General features: G+C 35.4%; 1 protein-coding gene across 6 annotated transcripts in view; it reads right to left on the bottom strand.

Moving 5' to 3' along the window:
- Nucleotides 1-425: 425 nt before the first annotated feature.
- The window catches only part of LOC123546334 (1-phosphatidylinositol 4,5-bisphosphate phosphodiesterase epsilon-1-like), a 250,351-nt gene continuing 229,655 nt past the window's right edge, over nt 426-21,121 (bottom strand). For 2 of the 6 annotated variants that reach the window (XM_053551894.1, XM_053551899.1), the window contains 24 exons: nt 20,529-20,988; nt 19,212-19,438; nt 18,844-18,966; nt 18,024-18,128; nt 17,415-17,522; nt 16,793-16,909; nt 16,072-16,227; nt 15,506-15,614; nt 14,815-14,941; nt 13,840-14,015; nt 13,283-13,387; nt 12,719-12,860; nt 12,076-12,200; nt 11,321-11,484; nt 10,505-10,660; nt 9,845-9,947; nt 9,272-9,477; nt 8,195-8,326; nt 6,733-6,927; nt 6,135-6,185; nt 5,094-5,243; nt 4,424-4,663; nt 3,737-3,998; nt 426-2,803 (listed from right to left, as the gene is read on the bottom strand). In XM_053551894.1, the coding sequence (XP_053407869.1) occupies nt 2,646-2,803; nt 3,737-3,998; nt 4,424-4,663; nt 5,094-5,243; nt 6,135-6,185; nt 6,733-6,927; nt 8,195-8,326; nt 9,272-9,477; nt 9,845-9,947; nt 10,505-10,660; nt 11,321-11,484; nt 12,076-12,200; nt 12,719-12,860; nt 13,283-13,387; nt 13,840-14,015; nt 14,815-14,941; nt 15,506-15,614; nt 16,072-16,227; nt 16,793-16,909; nt 17,415-17,522; nt 18,024-18,128; nt 18,844-18,966; nt 19,212-19,438; nt 20,529-20,988 (3,897 nt within the window). In that variant the 3' untranslated portion in view covers nt 426-2,645. The remainder of the gene's footprint in view (nt 2,804-3,736; nt 3,999-4,423; nt 4,664-5,093; nt 5,244-6,134; nt 6,186-6,732; nt 6,928-8,194; nt 8,327-9,271; nt 9,478-9,844; nt 9,948-10,504; nt 10,661-11,320; nt 11,485-12,075; nt 12,201-12,718; nt 12,861-13,282; nt 13,388-13,839; nt 14,016-14,814; nt 14,942-15,505; nt 15,615-16,071; nt 16,228-16,792; nt 16,910-17,414; nt 17,523-18,023; nt 18,129-18,843; nt 18,967-19,211; nt 19,439-20,528; nt 20,989-21,121) is intronic. The other 4 variants (XM_053551895.1, XM_053551898.1, XM_053551896.1 and 1 more) reach the window with 4 other exon arrangements.

The raw sequence follows: 21,121 nt of genomic DNA, 5'->3' as shown, positions 1-21,121 counted from the left end.
GAATATTAGGTTACTGTCTTTCTTAACTTAAGTTTATCCACCTTGTCTCCGAAAGATTTATCCCCCTCGGCAAACCTCGGATGGATAAACCTTTCTCCAACTTGGTGGATAAACTTAAGAAAGACAGTAACCTAATATTTTCTGTGTCTGCACTATTTACCAATGGCATAATTTTTCAATGTTTTTGTTTATGCACTCATGTCCCATACCCGTGATATTCTGGGGGTCATAAAATCAATTAGCTCTTGGTGTTCCATACACCATTGTCTACAATAGATAGCGCGTTCATACTGACGCACTGACGTTAGACGGAAAGCAGTGAACGTTACGCTCTATTTATAGAATGGTACACAACCGAGATCTCAGTTCGCATGCAAGGAAAACTTTGCAAAAGAAATGGACCAGTAAGGCAAATGAATCAAAGGAACAGAGTTAGATTTATTTTATTTTTTCATTTTTCATAGGTCTATGTCATGAATATAACATACACCAAAAATAACACAACAACAGTGAGACTTGTAACAACAAAAACAACAACAATCTTAATAATTATTTTACATAAAACATGAGCGAACTTCTGTTTCATCACGATCATGAAATGAACTTTTGTCTGGAAATGAAAAAATGAACAAATGTTTTATAAAATTAAAAACATTCTTTATCTGTATCCAGTATAAAATGTTTTTGTTTTCGAGATCAGTGTTCTCAAATATTACACAATTAAACAGGAATATACACAAAAACAGCACAGAATATGTGAAGTTGCAATTTATCAAGTCGAAGTCCCACTCCGACTTACTTAACAGTTGTTAAAGAACCTTTTCATAAAATTTAAAAATCAAAGCACTAATGACCTGGTGGTAGGCTATAATGTATCATATCAGAGTCCAGAAAAAAGGCTATAATATGGAATATAGTCAATTCTTTTGATTTGAAGAACATATACAATGTACATGGTTATCTTAAACTCAGTATGAGTACATAGTAAACCATTAACTACTGACCCGGTGTTTCGTTTCAAATGATTTATCTTTTAAACAAAGGTTCTAAACTTAACAAGATACCTGGACAAACAAGCCAGATGTGTAATCTATCTCTCTTAGCTTAATAAAAGTACAAAAGTACATTGCACATAAGAATATTTTAAAACACAATTAGAATGTTTAAACAACCCGTTCTAGCATACAGGTGTTTAACAGAAAACAAAACATGTCAATGTTACCATATTTCATCATTCAATCCATATTACAACTACTGTCATATTATCTTTCTTTTCGTTGATTTCTGTATGAATGTCGTATATATCTGTTTCGGTAAACCAGATGTTCAGAGCCTAGTGTAAGCTAGGTTATTGCAATAATATGTCAGGTAACCAGCTGTCTAAAACCTAACATAAGATTAATTATTGCAACATTACGCCAAGTAACCAGTCGTTCAGACCCTAATTTAAACTCCAGTATAGAGATAATCATAATATTACATCAGGTAATCAGTAGTCTAGGACCTAACTGAAATTAAATTATTGCAAAATTACGTTCATATAAACATTTCTGTGATTTTTGTAAACAAGAACAGTACAACAAAATTTGTCTGTTTAAATAAGAAAGCGCTATTTGCCAACAATCACTCGTCATTACACAGATGTCTGCATTATGTGTATTGCACTTACTTTGTATTATACAAATAACAAATATTTGAACATCAAAGAAAAATCCTCAGGTTCCGCTAGAAATATGTCGACCTCATTTCTTTCTTGCAGTACTCACGACTTTATTTTTCAATGAAAAGGTAACCTGAATAGGGCGTATCACTAATCTTCCGTACATTCTACACTCCAATCTATAACGAACGGATTTCGTTTTATGTGGTACTTAAAAAGCACAACATAAGTTACAAAATTACGTCATTAGCACTATTTCTGAACAGACATTTTGGCAGCTCGTGAATAATTTCCATTCTAGTATAAAATTACTGATTATATTTTACATAAAAATCGCAATAAGACAGTCGTATAGTTTACTAAAAAAGAAACACTACAATTGTCCATCCATTTATGAATGAAATATAGGCCAGATTTCTTATTTTCTTGTCTCTTTGGAAACAAGAGTGAGAAAATGGACTACTATGATCAAAAGACATAGTTTTATAATCAGTCGAACAAATTCCGTCAATCTGTTACGAGTCAATATTTTCTGTACATTTTGAAGAAATAAAAACTAAATGGAAGTAACCCACTTTGCTAATCTTCTCTTCTTATTGACATTCGTTATAAACGATGTTTTTGTTGAAATTCGTCAAAAACGATGTTTTTGTTGACATTCGTCATAAACGATGCTTTTTGACATTCGTCATAAACTATGTTTTTGTTGAAATTCGTCATAAACGATGTTTTGTTGAAATTCGTCATAAACGATGTTTTTGCTGAAATTTTCGTCATAAGCGATGTTTTTGTTAGATACTATCTTCAAGAACACATACTTGCACTTTATTTTCATTCATTTTAATTGTATTTTGTATCAGATTTAGTATTCTTCCGCAGCACAAAAAGTTCACTAATCTCAATATTTAAGATTTCATCTTGCTTTATAATCCATCTGTATATGTAAACGTTCTGGACGCACAAGTTTCACAAATTTATTAACATTTCAGTTTTTCCCAAGTTTTAAGATACGTTTCCATTTAGATGTTCCGGAATGACTGCTGCTTGAACTGGGACTGGCTGGTTGATGGCCGTTACTGTACGGGGAATAGCTTGGCAGTAATGAAAGGTTTATAGGGGCTGGCGGACTTTCGGGTGCAGCTGCTGAAAAAGTAGTTAAACAGAAAATTAGACGGCGAATGAGATAAATAAGTAATATTCTGCATGAATATGTTATCTAACTCAATAGACATGAACAATGATCAGTATTTTTTTAAGCTCGACTTTTCGAAAAAAAAAAGTAGAGCTATTTCACTCGCCCCAGCGTCGGTGTCGCCGTTGGTTAACGTTTTTGATAAAGTCAATATCTCTGTTATTGTCGGAGCTTTTGACTTAATACTTAAAATAGGTATTTACTGTCAAAGTCTACACCAGGAGAAATAATCCCCATAACTCTGGTTTGAATTTTGACAGAGATATGGCCGTTTTTAATTAGAAGTTTTTGGTTAAAGTTTTTGATAAAGTCAAATATCTCTGTTACTATCAAGGCTTTTGACTTGAAACTTAAAATAGTTATTTACTATCACAGTCTACATCTGGAGAAACAATCCCCATAACTCTGATTTGAATGTTGACAGCGTTATGCCCCTTTTTAACTTCGAATTTTTTGGTTAAAGTTTTATAAAGTTTATAAATTTAAAGTTTACTACAAATTGTCAAAGATGAGGTGACTCCGTAACAACAAACTGAGTGTGGAATCCTTTATTTAAAGCTTGCTTAATCGTTTTACAAACATATGAATAAAACGGAACAAATAGCACGTGTAACCATTAATCGGAAATGTGATACTGTTACAATCAATGGTTGCATAACATGGCAGGGCACTGAATCAGGCGCCCGGTTCATTAATTCCATTGGCTTGAGAAAAACTTCCTTTTGGTAAGAAATGAGATAACTCCACCTGCCATGAACTTTTATTTTAGGTAGAAATTTACATAGAACATTGTCAATATTATGCATTCATTATAAAAGCGCTCAATCTTGAGAAGTTTGTAAAGGCAAAACCAGAATATAAGAAGAAATAATAATCGGGCGCACCTGACCCATAATGCCTTTCGTCAAGATGGCGCCATTTATTTGGTCGTCTGTTTGAATATACGCATGGTATCAGTCTAAAACAAAGAGCCAAACCTGTTGGTGACCTTGCTAAGAGCGGCGATTCTTCGGGGGCTGGGGAACTATCAGTTTGGTCAGATTTACTTGACAATTTTGAGCAAAATTTTCTTGCAAGCGTTGAGGACACGTTACCCTGTTGATAAACAGGTCCCTTCACCCGGACGCTTTTTCTCTTCTTGTCACTCTGTAACATGCAAGAAAACGTTACCAGAGGTTTCGACCAATTGTACGTAACATGTTAAAAGTAGCGGAAGTTCAAATGAATAGAAACAAAAATACATTGCCACGTAAATCACGTTTTTAAGTGGTAACAACAACAACATACAATGATAATAACAGTAATGATAACAATACAGTACACATGTTTAACTTTTGAAAAGCAAACTAGATTTCCTAATATTCATTGTAATTAATAACAAGATATTTACGTACATGTAACACTTTTCCACAGACTATATCTACAATATACTGCCTGTAAAGGTAACTTTTGTACTACGTAATGTTGATTTTACAAAAGAAATTAATAAAAAAAATAATTAACACAAGTCTTCAACGTTTGCACAATTATGTTCTAAACTATAATTCTTTGAGTCCATTAAATTGACATACTGGTAAATCCTGGTCGAATTCCACCATATCACGGTCCACAAGTACGAATCTCCCATTCGTCTTCCATTCATTCTGAGCTTGGTAAACGCTCTCATCCGCTGACAAAATCCGCCGGAATACCCTCTCGCCGCTTTCTCTTTTCTTGCCGGAACTGACAGAGTCCGTCTGGACATCTAACTCTTCTAGAAGGAAGAAGTTCCTCGGGTCCTCCTCGCCCGAGCGATGTGCTTTACGCATGGCCTACAAAATTATTATACGAAGATCAATCCTGAGCTGAGGATCACCTCTGAATAAAGGTCACTACTATAATAAAATCTGTGAAAAGATCCTTTGGAAGCATAAAACGCAACCAAGCGACATAAAAGCAAACTCGATTTGACTGATTTTGATCAAGGGCGGTTATGAAATACGCTACACCCCATGCTATAACATGTACAGGTTGCTTTTTCTTTCTGGTCTGGTGCCAGTGTGTCGGAAAAATCGCGTTACAATGACTTCAAAACAATAAAGTTTTTAAGTTTGTTTGTTTTGGGTTTAACACCGTTTTTCAACAGTATTTGAGTTATGTAACGGCGGGGAGTTAACCTAACCAGTGTTCTTGGATTCTGTACCAGTACAAACTTGTTCTCCGCAAGTAACTGCCAACTTCCCCACATGAATGGATACATACCTGAGTAATTATATCTTGAGATGTACTCGATATTGGCGCCTTGAATATGGTGTAAGGTTGGTCAGGTGACACATTGTAAACACACACGAGAAACATGTGCTCGTCTTTGTCCCAATCCCCAGACGGGCTGTTACCGCTGTCACACTTCCTCTACAATACGAAGGAGAAAATTTAATAAATACTGGCGTAGGAGCAAACTCAAAGTTGAGGGTGGGGGCAATGGGGGAGGGGTCCTCCAGTTAACCTATTTTAAATTTTCCGACAATTTTCCGACAACCAGAAAAAGGGAAAACATTCTTCCCCTTATTGACAATACACATCACATCAGATCCTTATAAGTACATCTAAATGCTCTCTAAAATTTTCGTTTTTTATTTATTTACTGTTAATTCAGGGGGTGGGGGCAAACCATATGCTGCCCCCACGCTCAAAATTGGGGAGGGCTCCTCCTGTCCACCCCGGCTCCTACGCCTATGATAAAGCTTCCCGTTTTAAAAATAAAAGTTATCTTCATGTAGGCCGAGTCTGATATAGAAAATAATTATATCTGACATCAACAATGAAATCAAGTATTTAGCTGACATCAATGGCTACCTTCACAAAAAAGAACATGAGCAGATTTAAAGAGAATGTCAAGTTTGAAACTCATTTTAATGATTAACGAATAATGTTTTCCAGTCACAAATGAACATGACTAACTTTAATCATGTCACAAGCTTGTCTAAGTCAACACACTGAATCAAAATTATATCATATACATATTTAGAAAAAATGAGGTGATGCCACACAAAAAAGAACTACTTTCACTTTTGTGATTTTGTGTATTCACTATGGCATGTTAATATGGTGCATATGAAGCTCTGTTGATTTAGTAAGATTTTAAAGTCATAATATACCAACTTACAAAACCTACATAGATCAGTAACACACAGCGGTTGCTAAAGAATCATTCAACGTAGTTGCTAAACGAAAATACTAGGACAGAAGGGAATTTCTTAATTGTTAGATATATAATAAATAGACAAGAGAATTCTACCATACCCGCTGTTCTTTGGCAAGCATTGATGTAACCCATGCCCTGCTGCTAGGATCCTGTAAAATACATGTTATATTGTTTGAATTTCATTTTTTACTGAGTATAGAAAAGAGCACGTCAATCACTTCGATCATAATGTACATGTAACAGACAACTACATGTATATAAAAGACCAAAGTGTAATGTAGCCACACGACCAAAACAGGTTTAGTTTGACAATTTTTATTAAAGAACAACGTTTCCGCTTCTACAGAGCCTTCTTCAGCAAAATACTATATACAATCTTTATAAAGCAAATAAAATCTGGTGTTTTAGTCACGTGACCGTGACCTAAAATAGAATCCGGTAACAAAGTAAATAATTTGTTTCAATTTTCAAACACGTATCAAAACGTGCGCTTATTAATGTTGAATGTAAATGAAAAGTAAACGTTTTAAATTACAGTTCAGAGGTGTCTAGCAACAATTATATAAAGCTACCGGTCCGAAATTCGCGTTTATATGGTCATAAACAGTATGCAAGAATACTCGATTGTCATCGCTTTTTCATAGTTTCAATATGGTGCTAATACTGTCATTTATATCACCAAAGTCACAGACGTACAGTGCTGACTTTTCGCAGTACGAATTTTCCAGCTCCTTTCCATTTATTCTGAGCCTGAAGAAGTTTCTCGGACATGCTCAGTATACGTTGACAGCTTGACCGTTCTTGTTCTTTCTTCTCCCAGCTGTTCTGGACATCTTCAACGAGCACGTGATCTGCTACCTTCTCATCAGTTCTACCTGCTTTAGCCAGGGCCTGCAATATTTCAAAACCTTTCAATCACACGTTCAAATAAACACGCGTATGAACAATAAAATTCTCCTTCCTTATACATGTAATTATGTCTTTCAAGGCGCATTTTGTAACTGAAAAAAAAAAAATGCTGGAAAACTGAACCGTTGCTGAAAACTTTTGAATTTGTTCAGTTTAAATCTATGTCACTGAAAGAACCACGGGAACAGTATATCAATTTTGCGTTCGTGAGGGGGTGATATGAAAAATGTTCACCTCGAGATAAATGAATATCGAAAGAGGTGTTGCAGCCTTTTGATCAATCAGAATGTATCCTGTCCCCAAAACATATTACATGCGCAGAAAATCAAAAACGCGCTGTTGCGTATGTGATATATCTATTAAATCACGGTATTTATCGCATGCGCAGAAAAGAAAGTAATGATTTTGCGCACGAGATATCAATTCACTGGGGAATATGATATATTATTCAAGTTAAGCTAATTTACATGAGAAATGATAATAAATGATTATCACAATTCAAAACAAAGAATATAGATCTAAACGTATTAAGAACAGACTAAGCCGAGCAATTATTAACCGAGTTATAGTTATGCGTATGTCAGAATTGACCGACGCTAGTGCGCAATAGTTACATATTATAACATAATCATTTATAACACTATTTAATAACAATGGATTCTAAAACGATTTTCATATTAGGTGTACGGTGCCTTCTTTGACGTCATCCATAAAGCGACTAACCCGCACATTATAGGCGAAAAATAATATCTCTTAAAAATCAATAAAAAGTGACCAGTGGCACAAAACTTATTAACAGGTTTTTGCAAGATATTCTAATAAATAACCAAAAAAATAGTGTGCAGAAGGTAGAAAACTGTTGCAATACTTTTGAAAGAATGCAGAAAATTTACATTCTTCTTACATTTTTACCAATTTTTAATATTTATTTTCACCTACTTTATCATTTTCAGTGTCATATATACATTCTATGCCAAACTTGGTAGAAATGAATTTCACCCAAACTGTTGGCGAGTAGCTTTAATTTGTGTCTCTACGCTTTATAAAATTCATAAACACTGATATTCTCATGCTTAATAACAAAAATAATACACATTATATAAGAAAAAGCAATATTAAATTCGAATCAAGAAATACGCACTCTTTTTTCGAGGTATATGACCACCAAAATACATACGTAAATTGATCTATTATTATTTTATCTTACGGATTAGCATAATAAGGTATTCAACATTCAGGAGTCTAGTACCTGAGCGATTGCGTCATAGACTGATGTGTCTTGCGTGACTTTAAGGATCACATATTCATCTGGCGCTGTCACACCAAATACACTGATAAAGAACATACGCCGTTTGAGCTTGGTACCAATGGGATTTGCCAACTGAAAACGATAAGTATAAATATATTATTTTTCATCTCAAATTGCAAAACAATACAGACAAACTCATTTTCAAACTGCTACAGACAGACTGTACAATCCCAGACTACTATCAATGTCTCATAAGAAATGAATCAAAGATGTAAAACAAATATGACATGTCTACAAATCTGACATATTATATCAAAGTTATTTATACTATGCCGTCATATTTATGAATAATAAAGATATTTGAAACGAGGAAAAATATATGGAATTTCAATAAAAACAATTCAAGATTAACTGCTTTGTATCATATCAAATTGTAAATGAAACCACAGAAAGCCAATTATTCTATACCAGCGTCTGACTCACCGTAAAAACATGTTACCATCGTTACAAATTATTCAATGAAATACAACTGTCACAGTAAACAAATATATGGCAGGCAAACTGCCCTGCTCTATCTTACCATGGCGGACAAAGTCCCTACCTCCTCTTTATATTTGTTTTCACTATTATTTATATTGCGTTTATTTACAACTCAACGGTGCACTGAATCGTGCCTCATAGACATTATAGAATTATATTTATAGGTTATTAGCTTTGTATCGGGAAATATGCACGAGTTCCCAGCGGAAATATTGCGCGACTTTAGGAGCGCAATATTCTTCTGCTGAAGAACGAGTGCATATTTCCCGATGCAAAGATAATAACCCTTTTATTACATACACATCTACAGGTATAAATATAATGTAAATATCATAAATCTGTTCAATAGCCTGAATCGGATTGACACTACTGAACTAAATAGAAAAAAACTGTGCAAGAACAAACACTGAATTACGTCACGCACCCGATATGAAAATCAGGCGTCAGTGTATGGAAAATATTGACGTTTCCGGTACCAGCGTAATTTAACGGGAAATAGAAACGTGTATGTAATAAAAGTCATTATTGGTATCTTACGTGAAGATCTTTTCCATCCTTCCCAGTTTCTGACATGTCCTTGACCCGCGTGAATACAGACTTTAGAATAGCAGACGTGGAGTCCTGCGAGTACTCTAGCCGGCTGCACGGCTCTATGAGCTCCTCCTCATGTTTGGAATAGATGAAAATTGTAGCTAGTTCTAACGGCTGATTGGTTGCTGTCCGTAACCGAACATGCCTGTAGCCTGGAATAAGATCAAACATTTCCAAGTTTATAGTCGGAAACACAAGATTACAGGTCTTAAGTATTTTAAATGAATGGCTGCCCAAAAGGAAACGTGAACTGTGAAAGCTTGCATGACGAAAATTATAAAGATTGCATTCAACTACTATTTGAATATATAAAGAAAAATATTGACATTTCTGGTTCCATGGTAACCTAATGTAAATTAAAAACGAGCATGTAATACACGGATATATCTAACTATAATACTATATTGCTTCCAGATGATACCTTCTTAACACAAGCGTAAATATACGAAAAATAAAGCTAGATGAGTTTCCATAGAAAGATGTTGTTAAATTCAGCAAAATATGTATTTGAACATTTACCAGGTCTCAAACATTTGAGGGGGATAACACGCTGAGATACTATATGGCTGGTGATTGTGTCGGTCACAACAAAGCGGATAAATGCAAGCTCTGAGTACATCACCTGTAATATACAGTGTAATGTTACCAAATAAAGAATACATTTATTAGTTCTATCAACATATTACTCTCAGGCTTGGCTATTGTAAGCTGAATATTTACATAAAGCGAATTACGGACCATTTTAGCCCTTACTGTAATGTCTACACCTTGGAATCCCTACAGCCTTGAACATATACGGTAATAGCTGTCAGGTAATTCATCAAAACTATTCTCTGAAATATTTGATCATCTAAATTGCAAAACAATTAAATGTAACAATAGAAGCAAAAGATACGGTAAAAGGATTTGCACAATAGACAACACTTTTATCCTGAAATAACATTTCTGTCCCTTTTTATTATATGAAAAGCACCATCAATATCTCTTATATCTATTTTAAACCTGATATCACGTACTCGCTTATCCCAAAATTCTGGCCATCTCGAATACATTTTAAAGTCCCGTCCAGAAAAACACACGAATTTCGGTTATCTCGAACTAAACCGCTGGATTTGATGGAATTCGAGATATCGACTGTCAACCGTATTTTGAACAAATAAAAGCAAGAACTGCATTCACCTGAAAGGTAAAGACATCGTTCCATATTGGATTGAGAGCGTTTCTTGGAATGACTTTAGTTTTATGTTTTGCACAATCAACTGGAATGCCAATTATTTCTACCTCTACCTGTGTGCTCGCTGTATAGTTTGAACACACATACTGCCCGGATATCACCTGAAAATAATTAATACAAACGGTACAGCAAAATCCTTTTAACTTTAATTCATCACAACAGAAACATACCCATCACTGAAATTTTAGTCTCAAAAAAAAAATAGGTAAAGAATTAAATAGGTACTGCGGATTGGCTTGACTGTCTGAGTGAACTCTTTAGTTTAAGATTTGTAGGAAACCTAGAAAGTTGATCATTAATCTCACATTTCGGTGTTAAATCTTCACCATAGGCTGCGGGTGTCTGGGTCTGTGTGTGTGAAGGGGGAGGGGTGGGATACAGTGGGGGTCAAAGTTCAAATAGCAAGCGTAGCATCCTATCAATTGCCGAGTGTGTAAGTCATCTCCATAATCCTTCCCAATGCACAGGTACTACTTATAGAGCGATTAATATACGGCTGATGTGTTCCTTCTGACCATAATGAGTGTGAAATTATGCCATTGTGACCACGACGCACACCGCAGTCATTTAATGACCAGTTTATTACATATATTGCAATATGAATTCAAAGTCAGAACTGCGGTCTTTCAGGACAGGAAGTGCGCAATTAAACATCAGCTCTTCAACTGCTATTTGCGAATTGTTCATAATTTACAGTAAAGTGTGTGTAAAACAGAAGTTAATCGCAGCAAAACTAAAGTTGTATATCACCACTAACATACATGTAATGTCAAAACTGTTGTATGAAGACCATCGAACTCCTTGTCTAGGGGGTTGAAGTGATTGTACATGACATGGCTCTTGTCCCAAGTCACTGCCGGCTTCAACACATACCCACTCTGTCCATTTTGTTCAAACATAGCTGTATTTATTGCAATCGCAGTATCTGCAAGAGATGAAACAGAATTATTTACACTAATTTCGTAAAAAATGTTTTTAATATAACATTGTGTTCTGAGATCGCATATTCTAAGTAATATTACACTGACCTTAACAACGATAAGCCTCCAATCAATCTTGGAATGCCAAACAGAATTTATACAGTTTTGGGTTTGAGTTTCTTTATGCTGTCAGCTAATTCGCGGGTATCAATAGTGATAGATGATACTGATGTTGTTGCTATACAGAAGACATGTCTTTGAAGTAACTGCTTTTTCAAACAATGAATGCAACTGAAAGTACATTTGTACTCTTTTATGTAGTTCTTATGCTAAACTATCATCTTTATCTGAGTAAAATACATTTTGAACTCGCTATCTCGAACTCGCTTATCACAACATTTCGGCTACGTCGAAGACATTTTCAAGTCCCGCTCTAAAAACACGTATACAAAATAGTATTTAAGGTCAAATTTCGGTTATCTCGAAGTAAAACGCTTGGTCCTTTGGAATTTGAGATACCGAGTTTTAACTGACCTATACAGAAACCATTTAACATAATCCTACATCACATCTAAGGAAACAAAAAATGATTTTACCTTCAGTTTGGTAATTGAGAGCAATCATCTGTATCCCGAACGCCCAGAACAAGACTGGATTAAAGTTGGAGGAGTCAATCCTCATTGCAGCGGGATAACTCCGCATCAGTTGCTTCTCGGTATGGGTATGAAAGTTAAGGAATATTTTGTCTGTTTGGATACATATATCCATGATCAAAAAACAATTATTTTTAAGGAATAAAACATTACAATTTCGTATGTAAGACCAACAGAAAGGTCGAAGACACGACAACAATGTTATATAATCACTTGTAATCAATAACACTTTGTAGTTTATACAAACTTTGAACAACAATAGATTCAATTTCTTTCAGTCTCGCAAGAAAAAGGGTCACAGTGGTGAAGCACCGGCAATTATTTGTTTGCAAAATATGACACACACTATTTTTCAAAATGGCATCAGATTTATATCAAATAAATACTGTATTTATTAATCAAATAACACATTCTCGACCAATAAAAAATCAAAGATAAAGTCCAACAGGAAAAACTACAATCAGTGAACGCAGCCAATACAGATCACTCCGCATAGAAAAGAAGTACGTCTAAATGTTCAAAAGTTCACATCGACTGCATACAAGGCAATATATACATAAAACAAATAAATGTAATGAAAGGATATTTAATAACCAGGTTTGGATTTCGTCGGCACAGTTGTTTCGCTTTGTTTTCATTCAGTGAGGAGACGAGGTAGCAAGATGGTGTACTGTCTGGACGTTTCTGGCGTAGTGATATACCCATGTTCATATTGTGATCTGCCCGATCTGCAATAAGAATATGACCATTAGCATAAAAATATATAACATGTATCACGAGAACCTCACAAGCATGTTTGCTATGTTGTTCTAGTGTCATGTCGACTCAAAATAGATCTTAAGACTGATTTAAGCTAATATTCGCTCACTGTAACCATAATCCGTAATACTGTAAAAATGATTTAAAGATACAGAAGTGGAAGTTAAAGCCGTAAATTCTTTTTCAATATATGTAATAAGCGATATATGCACCAAGTGCTTTATGCACAAAGAGATATATGCCCTAACTGATATATGCACAAAATGATATATACACCAAGTGATAAATAAAGAAAGTGAAATACTAGTATGCACAAAATGCATATAAAATATGGCATATAAACTCTTTTGTCAAGAATGCCTATCAATGGCTATCAAGTCTGTGTACAGACCTAGAGATGCTGGTGGCGTCCCTGACACTCCACTGTGCAATTTCTTGGCCGCTCCTGGCTTGGAATACCGCTGTTTCATCGAGGAGTTAGGGCTGACATTTAAACCTAATTAAAAAAAGATGGAGCGAAGTGAAGAAAGAATACGGGGAATTAACAATTTGTACATTTAATATGTAGATCAGACACCATTTTTTGTGTCGGCACATGCATTTAGATACTTTCTTCAAAGACTCTTCTTGTTTCGCTCCAACAACAATTGTGTCCGTCTGTTCTCAGTTGTCAAGGAAAGAAGTTTTACAAAAATGAACAACTAACAGGCGGCACATATATTGCAACAATCGGCTGGGCGTTTAAGACATTTAACATAGTCAGGAAAGTAATCATGTTTTTGATTTGTATCCAACATCTTGTACTAAAATATTTAATATAAGCATCTCCATTGCTTTGCTCTGACACTCGGAGTTCAGACATAAACATATCTCCAAAGGTAACAACAAGATGCACAACACATCTTGGAGGTAGGTCCAGGTGGTTATAAAACATTCTGATAAATATACCTCTAAATTTTACAGCCTGGAGGTAAACAACCAAATCTGACAGTTCCTTCGCAATCTGACTGGCTTTCTTCGGCTTTTTCTGTATTTTCGGGTCCTGAATATCATCATCAAACTGCCAATCTAGTTCCGGATGACTTTTGGGTCGACTCCTTTCACTGAACAAAGATGACGCTCGCCTTCATTAGTTAAAATTAGTGGAAAAAGAAGAACAGACGAGTGAAAGCGGGGCATCAAACGTGAGACATTGACAACATTATAAATTTCACAACAATTACAGAAGTGGCTTATATACAACATAATTCAGTCTGAAAGCATTCCACACACTGCTCTGTGTATTTTCATATAAAAAAGTGACAATATCCAAGCAAAATGTAACATTACGCTGAAAGTGAAAACATGGAAATTTTCAGAAATGTGTTCATTTAAAGTAAGTAGTTTTATTAAAATTTTGATAGATCAACCAGATACTATACAAGAGATACATGCCATACCCGTACATGCACACAACATAATACTGGTGACGATGCGAAGGCCAGAGGGTCGAGAATATATTGACGCAAGGTTCAGCATATAAAACATATACAGATTTTAAGGAAAAAAAAGGTATTTAAGGTATTTGTATTTACAGGATGAGCTCAGAGTATGTATAAAATATCTATGGATAAAAAGTTTATAAAAATATATATGCTTCAATGAAACTGACTTTGTCACACATCTTCCTACATTAACATCAGTGTGTTTCTGAATTTTGTTTTCTCAGAACTGCACTGTTCTCGCAGTAATACTCATAAGGAACAAGAACTAATGTCTTTGTTTAAATCATCCATGACGAATATGTTTCTATCAGGTTCCTCGGCACACTGCTTTCCATACTTTGTCAGCAACTCGTGACAATGCGTTATGTGGCAATATATAATCGTGTAATTACTCATTTCAGTAGTTACGGGCAACAACCTAGACCTATACAGAACTCACCTTGCAAGGTCACCGCAAGAACCGGAAGGATGCATGGAACTGTCTTTATCATCGCCATCGGGGCTCGCTCGGCTCTCCTGGCTGTCCATAGATCGGCGGGATTCTTTCACATTAGTGACCGACGTTACTGCAAAAATCGTTACACTCCGAAATCACCTGTTCTTTGGTAAGTGTTACATCAATAAATTCGAAATTGAAAATCAAAGTGAATATTCTACACTTAAGAACTAGTTAAAATCGTGTATAATACAACATGTTTAATACATGTAGCAATAAACCATACACCAATGTCTGGGACATAAAAATATTAATGCTTAGTTATTTGAAACATTATTCTTTTTAACTTTGTTGATACATTCATTAATTCATAATAAACATTTGAACAAAATTGAAATACTTGTACCTAAATGGTTTGTTGCCCCATTTCATCTTACATGCATTTGACAAATCCATATTTTATAATAAATGTTTTAAATATCAGAGAGGTCACAATTTAATAGGTGTAAAACAGCTTCTGCTAAAGTTGTCCACGTTTAAAAGATGCAAGTCTGCCTTTACAGGTATAGGTGCCTTTTCAGGTACATTTGAACACGTAATACTAGCTTTCAAGGTTCATAATTTTGACACCTCAGACGCCGCTTACCCTTGCACAACCTTTCTATTTACATGAAATAAGAGATATTTTTAAAACCTATAGTAACATCATCTTCCTCATCGTCGTCATCGTCTTCAAAATCAAAATCCTGAGATGTACCACTTTCTGTGAGCACCATGCTGTAATTCCGACTGAATGCCGACGCCTAAAGTGGTCGGAATAAAACAAAACAGTTCATACTGCTGCTTTCATTGTTGTGACAGTGATAAGAAATATTATATGATGACATTTAAGAGGAAAAAGAGAAGAAAAATAAGAAGAAAAAAACTTGAAGAAAATAACAGAAGTAGAAAACGGAACAGGGAAACAGTTTAAGAAAAAGGAGCTTTTATGTAAGACTGTTAATGTTTGAAAATTTACTTGTAATAACATGCGTTCATTTCAGTTGTATTTATGATCCATTAATGGGTTTTGAAAAAGTCATCAAATAGTACTAAACTTTGTCTCCATGTAATAATCGAAGGACCAAGAAGGTCCTGAAAGTAGCCATCATAGTTCTGACACAACTTGAGACCTACTGGAGGAATATGCATTGCAACAGAAACAAAGAATTGACAGGAATGGGGCTAATTTCAGTTATGAAAGAAATTTAGTTGATTTACCCGTTTTGCTGTGGCGTGCTGGTCGCCCTCCTCCCATATCTTCTTGTTCTTAATCAAAATTTTATATCTGAGTTGGTTCGGAGATGGTAGGACGGGATCATCGGTGAAATCAGAGTCGAAAAGAAACTGGGTCACCAACTTGTCTCCAAATACCGTCTGTGAATGATAACAAACTTTGCAATGTATCTCAATAACGAAAAAAGTCATACAGTATGTCATGTCAAGGAATATGGCAATGAACGAAGGTACTACTTTAAATGTATGAAACTTATTTCATTATCATTTCATTTTTCTAATTAATTGATATATATAGTTGGAACTCGATGTCTCGAACTCGCTTATCTAAAAAAAATACGGATATCTCGAAGATGTTTTCAAGTCCCGTCCCGAAAACACGTGCACAAAATATCATTTTAGGACGAATTTTTGGTATCTCGAAGTAAAACGTTCGATCCCTAAGAGTTCGAGATAACGAGTTTTTTTTTTTCAGATTATATATGTATGTAAACAAATGCTCTTTCTCTATCAAGTAACTTGCTCAAATTTAGTCTGTTGAATAGAATATTATAAGATCTTTTTCTATGGGAAGGGCTGTATGCTGATGTTGAAATAACTCGTAGCCCAACCCTTTTGTTTTTTGTTGTATGTTAAAAAAATGTATGTAATATTGTGTGTAATATTGAAACAGAGAGCAATAAAATATGATTAAACTAATGCTTACCCGAAAGATATGAGCCATCTTTTGCTGTTGTGCAATAGAACAATGGTTTTCTAAAGACAGGATCACGGGATACGGTGACGTCACAAATGCGCTTCTGTTTATGGCTTCCACAACCAACTAAAAATAAATATGTCAGGTTTAAAAGCAACTCTCCAATCAGACAGAACTATGAAGACTTTGAATATGCTTATTGTAACGTTAAAGTTTTACTCAAAGCTTATATTATACTACCAAGCCCTGAGAATAGTCGAGCGCGCTGTCAACTGACAGCTCTTGTTTCATGTGCGACTTAAGTGTGACCACTGGATATGACTGGCTGTCGCGTTTTAAGGTAAATGTGAGCAAGTAAATTCCTTCTTTGTTTCATATAAGAGGTCCACTTCAGGTCTGATTCATATATTTTAGGAAGCATCAATATTTCGTACACCTCTTTCCCAAGAAGTGTCGAAAAGACTTACTGGTGGAATGCCAGTCAATGGTAAAGAATAATTTTGTGTGAATTTCTTATAAAAATGTTTGGCACTAAGACCGACAACTTGAATCATAATCATTTCTATTAATAAGGCTTATTTATAAAATGCATATACATATATACGTGAAATATAAAAGGAAAACGACATACCTTAAATGATATCTTTGTGGTGAGTGTATGTCCATGATATATAATAGGCAAACCATCGTCACCGTCCCAGCAGTCGAGTTCTACACACCGGCATCCTGACAGCAATATCTGTAAAGGATAGTTACAAGATATTTATATATAATACAATTTTTATACAGAAGGCTAAACAGTAACTTTAATATGCAAAATAATTAATCATACCAATGCAAAAAAGTGGTTAACTGCTACTCTTTGCCAATGTTGCCAGTGTTGCATATTTCTGATTCATTACCTCGTGAAAAGACCCAATCAAACCGACTCTGCAATTATTCTGATTGGTTGAAATCTGTACTTCGAATTTATATATGCGCGGTTAATGGCAAAACGTAAGCGTATAACGGCTCTATAACGCATACCAAAAACAAATGTGAAAAGAAACTAAAGGCTTATCGTCATAAAATTAATTGCGTTTAGCTTTTAGAAGTTTTACGCTAGAATAGCTACTTAATGTGTACATTCTGCATATGTAATAACACGAAAAATATGCAACAAGTGTTACCACTACAGTGAAATGTATCGCGACTGACCACTTATCACATGCCGGTCTCAAGAGACAAAAGTACTGCTTACCTGACTATATAACTCTACTGAGGAGTCTCCTTTCAGCTGATGGGATGTAAGGTAGGTATTATGACTAGATGCTATGTAGTAATGAGCCAGAGGGTGGTCCATGTCCTAAAATACATACAAAAATTTCAAGCATAATCTTAATTGTCTTTTACTGTTTGAAATATTGTTTTTCTGAAACAAAATTGAGCAGGTTCTTGAAAATATTTAAATTTAGACTGTTTACATTTTGATCCCTATAGATATTCATTTTTCTTCATTTTTTCCCGTTTAGATAAATGATTTTTTTTTTCAAAAGTGCATGTAATATTTTTTGTAACTTCTGGCTTGTGTATCGATTTCAAACTTGCAAGTGACCTTATATCGGCATTCACTTGCAGTTAGTTTCTGTAGCGCATGCGTGCATGCGACTTTTTTCTAACAGCCGGGGAATGCCAAAATTGCAAATATGGCCACGGAAACAGCCGATTGTCATTACGTAATCGATCTTCATTACTTTTTCACTACCTGACATCTCCTTGTTATCGTTGCTTGCAAAAACGAAGGAAAGTAGTGTTTTGTATTTACATTTTTTGATCCTGCGCAATTAAAACACGGACACCAGTGTTGCAAAGATGCCGCAACTGGCACAAAGATGTCGTAACTAGCACAAAGATGTCGCAAGGCACAAAGTGCTGCAACTAGCACAAAGATGTCGCAAGACACAAAGTGCTGCAACTAGCACAAAGATGTTGCAACTGACACAAAGTGCCGCAACCGGCACAAAGTCCATCATGTAACTACTATCATATGTACATGCTTCATAGTAATAAAAAGTAAGTACCTCGTCATTGTGTTTTGTTTTCTCGAACAAGTAAGCGTAGTTTTCCTTGTCCATCAAGTATTTAGCGAACCCCTCGAATGATAGATACCCATTATCTCTGAGGACTGTGTCCGGCTCATGTTTCTGAGAAATGAAATACAAGCACAATTATCAACCGGTACTTGAACTTGGAAAATGGTAATTTAGACAAAATTCATTAAAACAAACGTTAAGACATGTTTAGACAATGTTTCACCTGTAATATTCGGGGCAAAGTGTTGTAAAATCACTATTTTGCCATGTAACACGCTACAGTCTTAAATGAAATATAAATGGAAATTATGAAAACTAGAAACTGTGCACCTTTACAGTAGACAAATGACATATACCCTGATAAGAGCAAGAATGTCTGCATCGTCCAAATGTTCTTCCTGATAGTCTTCGAGGAACTCACGGAATTCCTTGAGGCTCAAACATCGATTCTGTGACGTATCCACGCCAGCACAGTTCTCAAATATACTTGCTACGGCAATGGCGTCACATATCTTACGTCGCTGGACGTAGGAGGGGTCCGTGGAATGGCTGAGATCATATGTTGTATTTCTGGTGAGAATGTCTGGAAAATGAATCGTAATGACGATAAAATAATACAACCTATAAAACCACTCTTGGAAGTATAGAACGAAACCAAGCATACAACCTATAAAACCACTCTTGGAAGTATAGAACGAAACCAAGCGAAATAAAAGCCGACTTGGTTTGTTCGAGTCTGCTCTTGCGAAGTAATGAGATGTGCAGAACCCTTCGCACCATCTAGCATTTTGCGTTGCCCAACAATACAATGATAACCAATCAAATTATATCAGAAAAATTGCTACATAAATTGATTTAATTAAAGCATCAGCGTATAACAAGTACCCACGTGGCACCAGGGAATCTCTAAACAAAAGCAAAAGAAATATGGTTCATGCCTGAATTTGTACTGCACTGGCATAATGACACAGCTTTTGAACGTGCCTGTAACTAGCCTCAGTATATCTTAGGTTTCTCAAAGTTCTTACCCAAACATTCTCATCTCTGACGGTATGTACGCATGGACTCTTCTTAAACTTATGGAAAATAAAGTACTTTTCAGTGTTTAGGCGATCATATCAAAACACAAACCCCAGAAGAGCGTCTGTATATAAAGTTATCTTGGAACAAAAAGATCTGATTAGTTTTTCTTTAATGAAATAATCACCGCTGGGGATTCGTTATCAGACAAGTCGTCTGCGGCAAAAACGTCACATTTTATCAGTACTTTATTGTGGAAGATCAGACGACAATCTTTGTGAAGATTCATTAACAAATTTAGCATAAAGCTTGAATGCACAATGAAAGAATACTTTAACACTAGAAGAAACACTGTGCATAGGACAATATAACTTTTGGGAAACCAACTTTATTCAAATGTATACCACAACGTTTAGCACATACATGGATCTAAGAATACCAGTAGCTTCAAGGTTAACGTTAAGCACATGGGCTAATTCTACTGAATTCAAGTTAACTATATTCTATGTACAACTGATTTGTTTGTCTAACTGTTGATAAACTGACTGAGACCTGTGCAAATGAATATAATTGTAACAACACGTCAAATAACTTGCTTAACACAACAAACAACAAGGAATTCCGACAAACAATAAATAAAAGATAACACTTACTAGCGTCGCTTGTAACGGAATGTGTGTATTGTCTACCCTGTTTCAGACCACTTGGTTTCGCTATTGCAAACTGTTCAAACAAATCTCGCAAATCCTTTCTACTTCGAAGCGCAAAGGATCTAAATAGATCCAGAAAGTCAAAGAAAGACAACCTTGTTGAATGTGTAATGGAATTGTTCTTGTTCTCCCCTACAAGATGTTTGCCTAGAACACTGGTGCGTCGTCGTGTCCTGTATCGTGTTATATAACTTGACGTACAGGGATGGCTCTGTGAGCGAGCAGCGCCATCTTTCGGAGAAGAAACGTTTACGTTTGTATCACTTCCGGTGTCACAGGTTAACACGTTACTTCCGATACTGGCGCGAGTGCTTCGGGACTGTGGACTCGGAGATCTTTTACTTCTCCTACTAAGACTTGTACTAGAGTTATCTCTTGTTTGAGAAGGCCTGGGGCTTGTTTCCTGAAAGACATCAATTTGTTTTAGAATGCTGTAAGAATAAACTAAAATAAAGATGCTTGAGTAAAACAAGGGTATGTATAATAACTGACAGAGAATATTTGTTTGTTCAGTGTAAGATCAAAATATCTGTCAC

The sequence above is a fragment of the Mercenaria mercenaria genome, chromosome 9 (assembly GCF_021730395.1).
Source record: "Mercenaria mercenaria strain notata chromosome 9, MADL_Memer_1, whole genome shotgun sequence".
NCBI classification, from domain to species: domain Eukaryota; kingdom Metazoa; phylum Mollusca; class Bivalvia; order Venerida; family Veneridae; genus Mercenaria; species Mercenaria mercenaria.
This window is presented reverse-complemented; position numbering and strand designations above follow the sequence as displayed.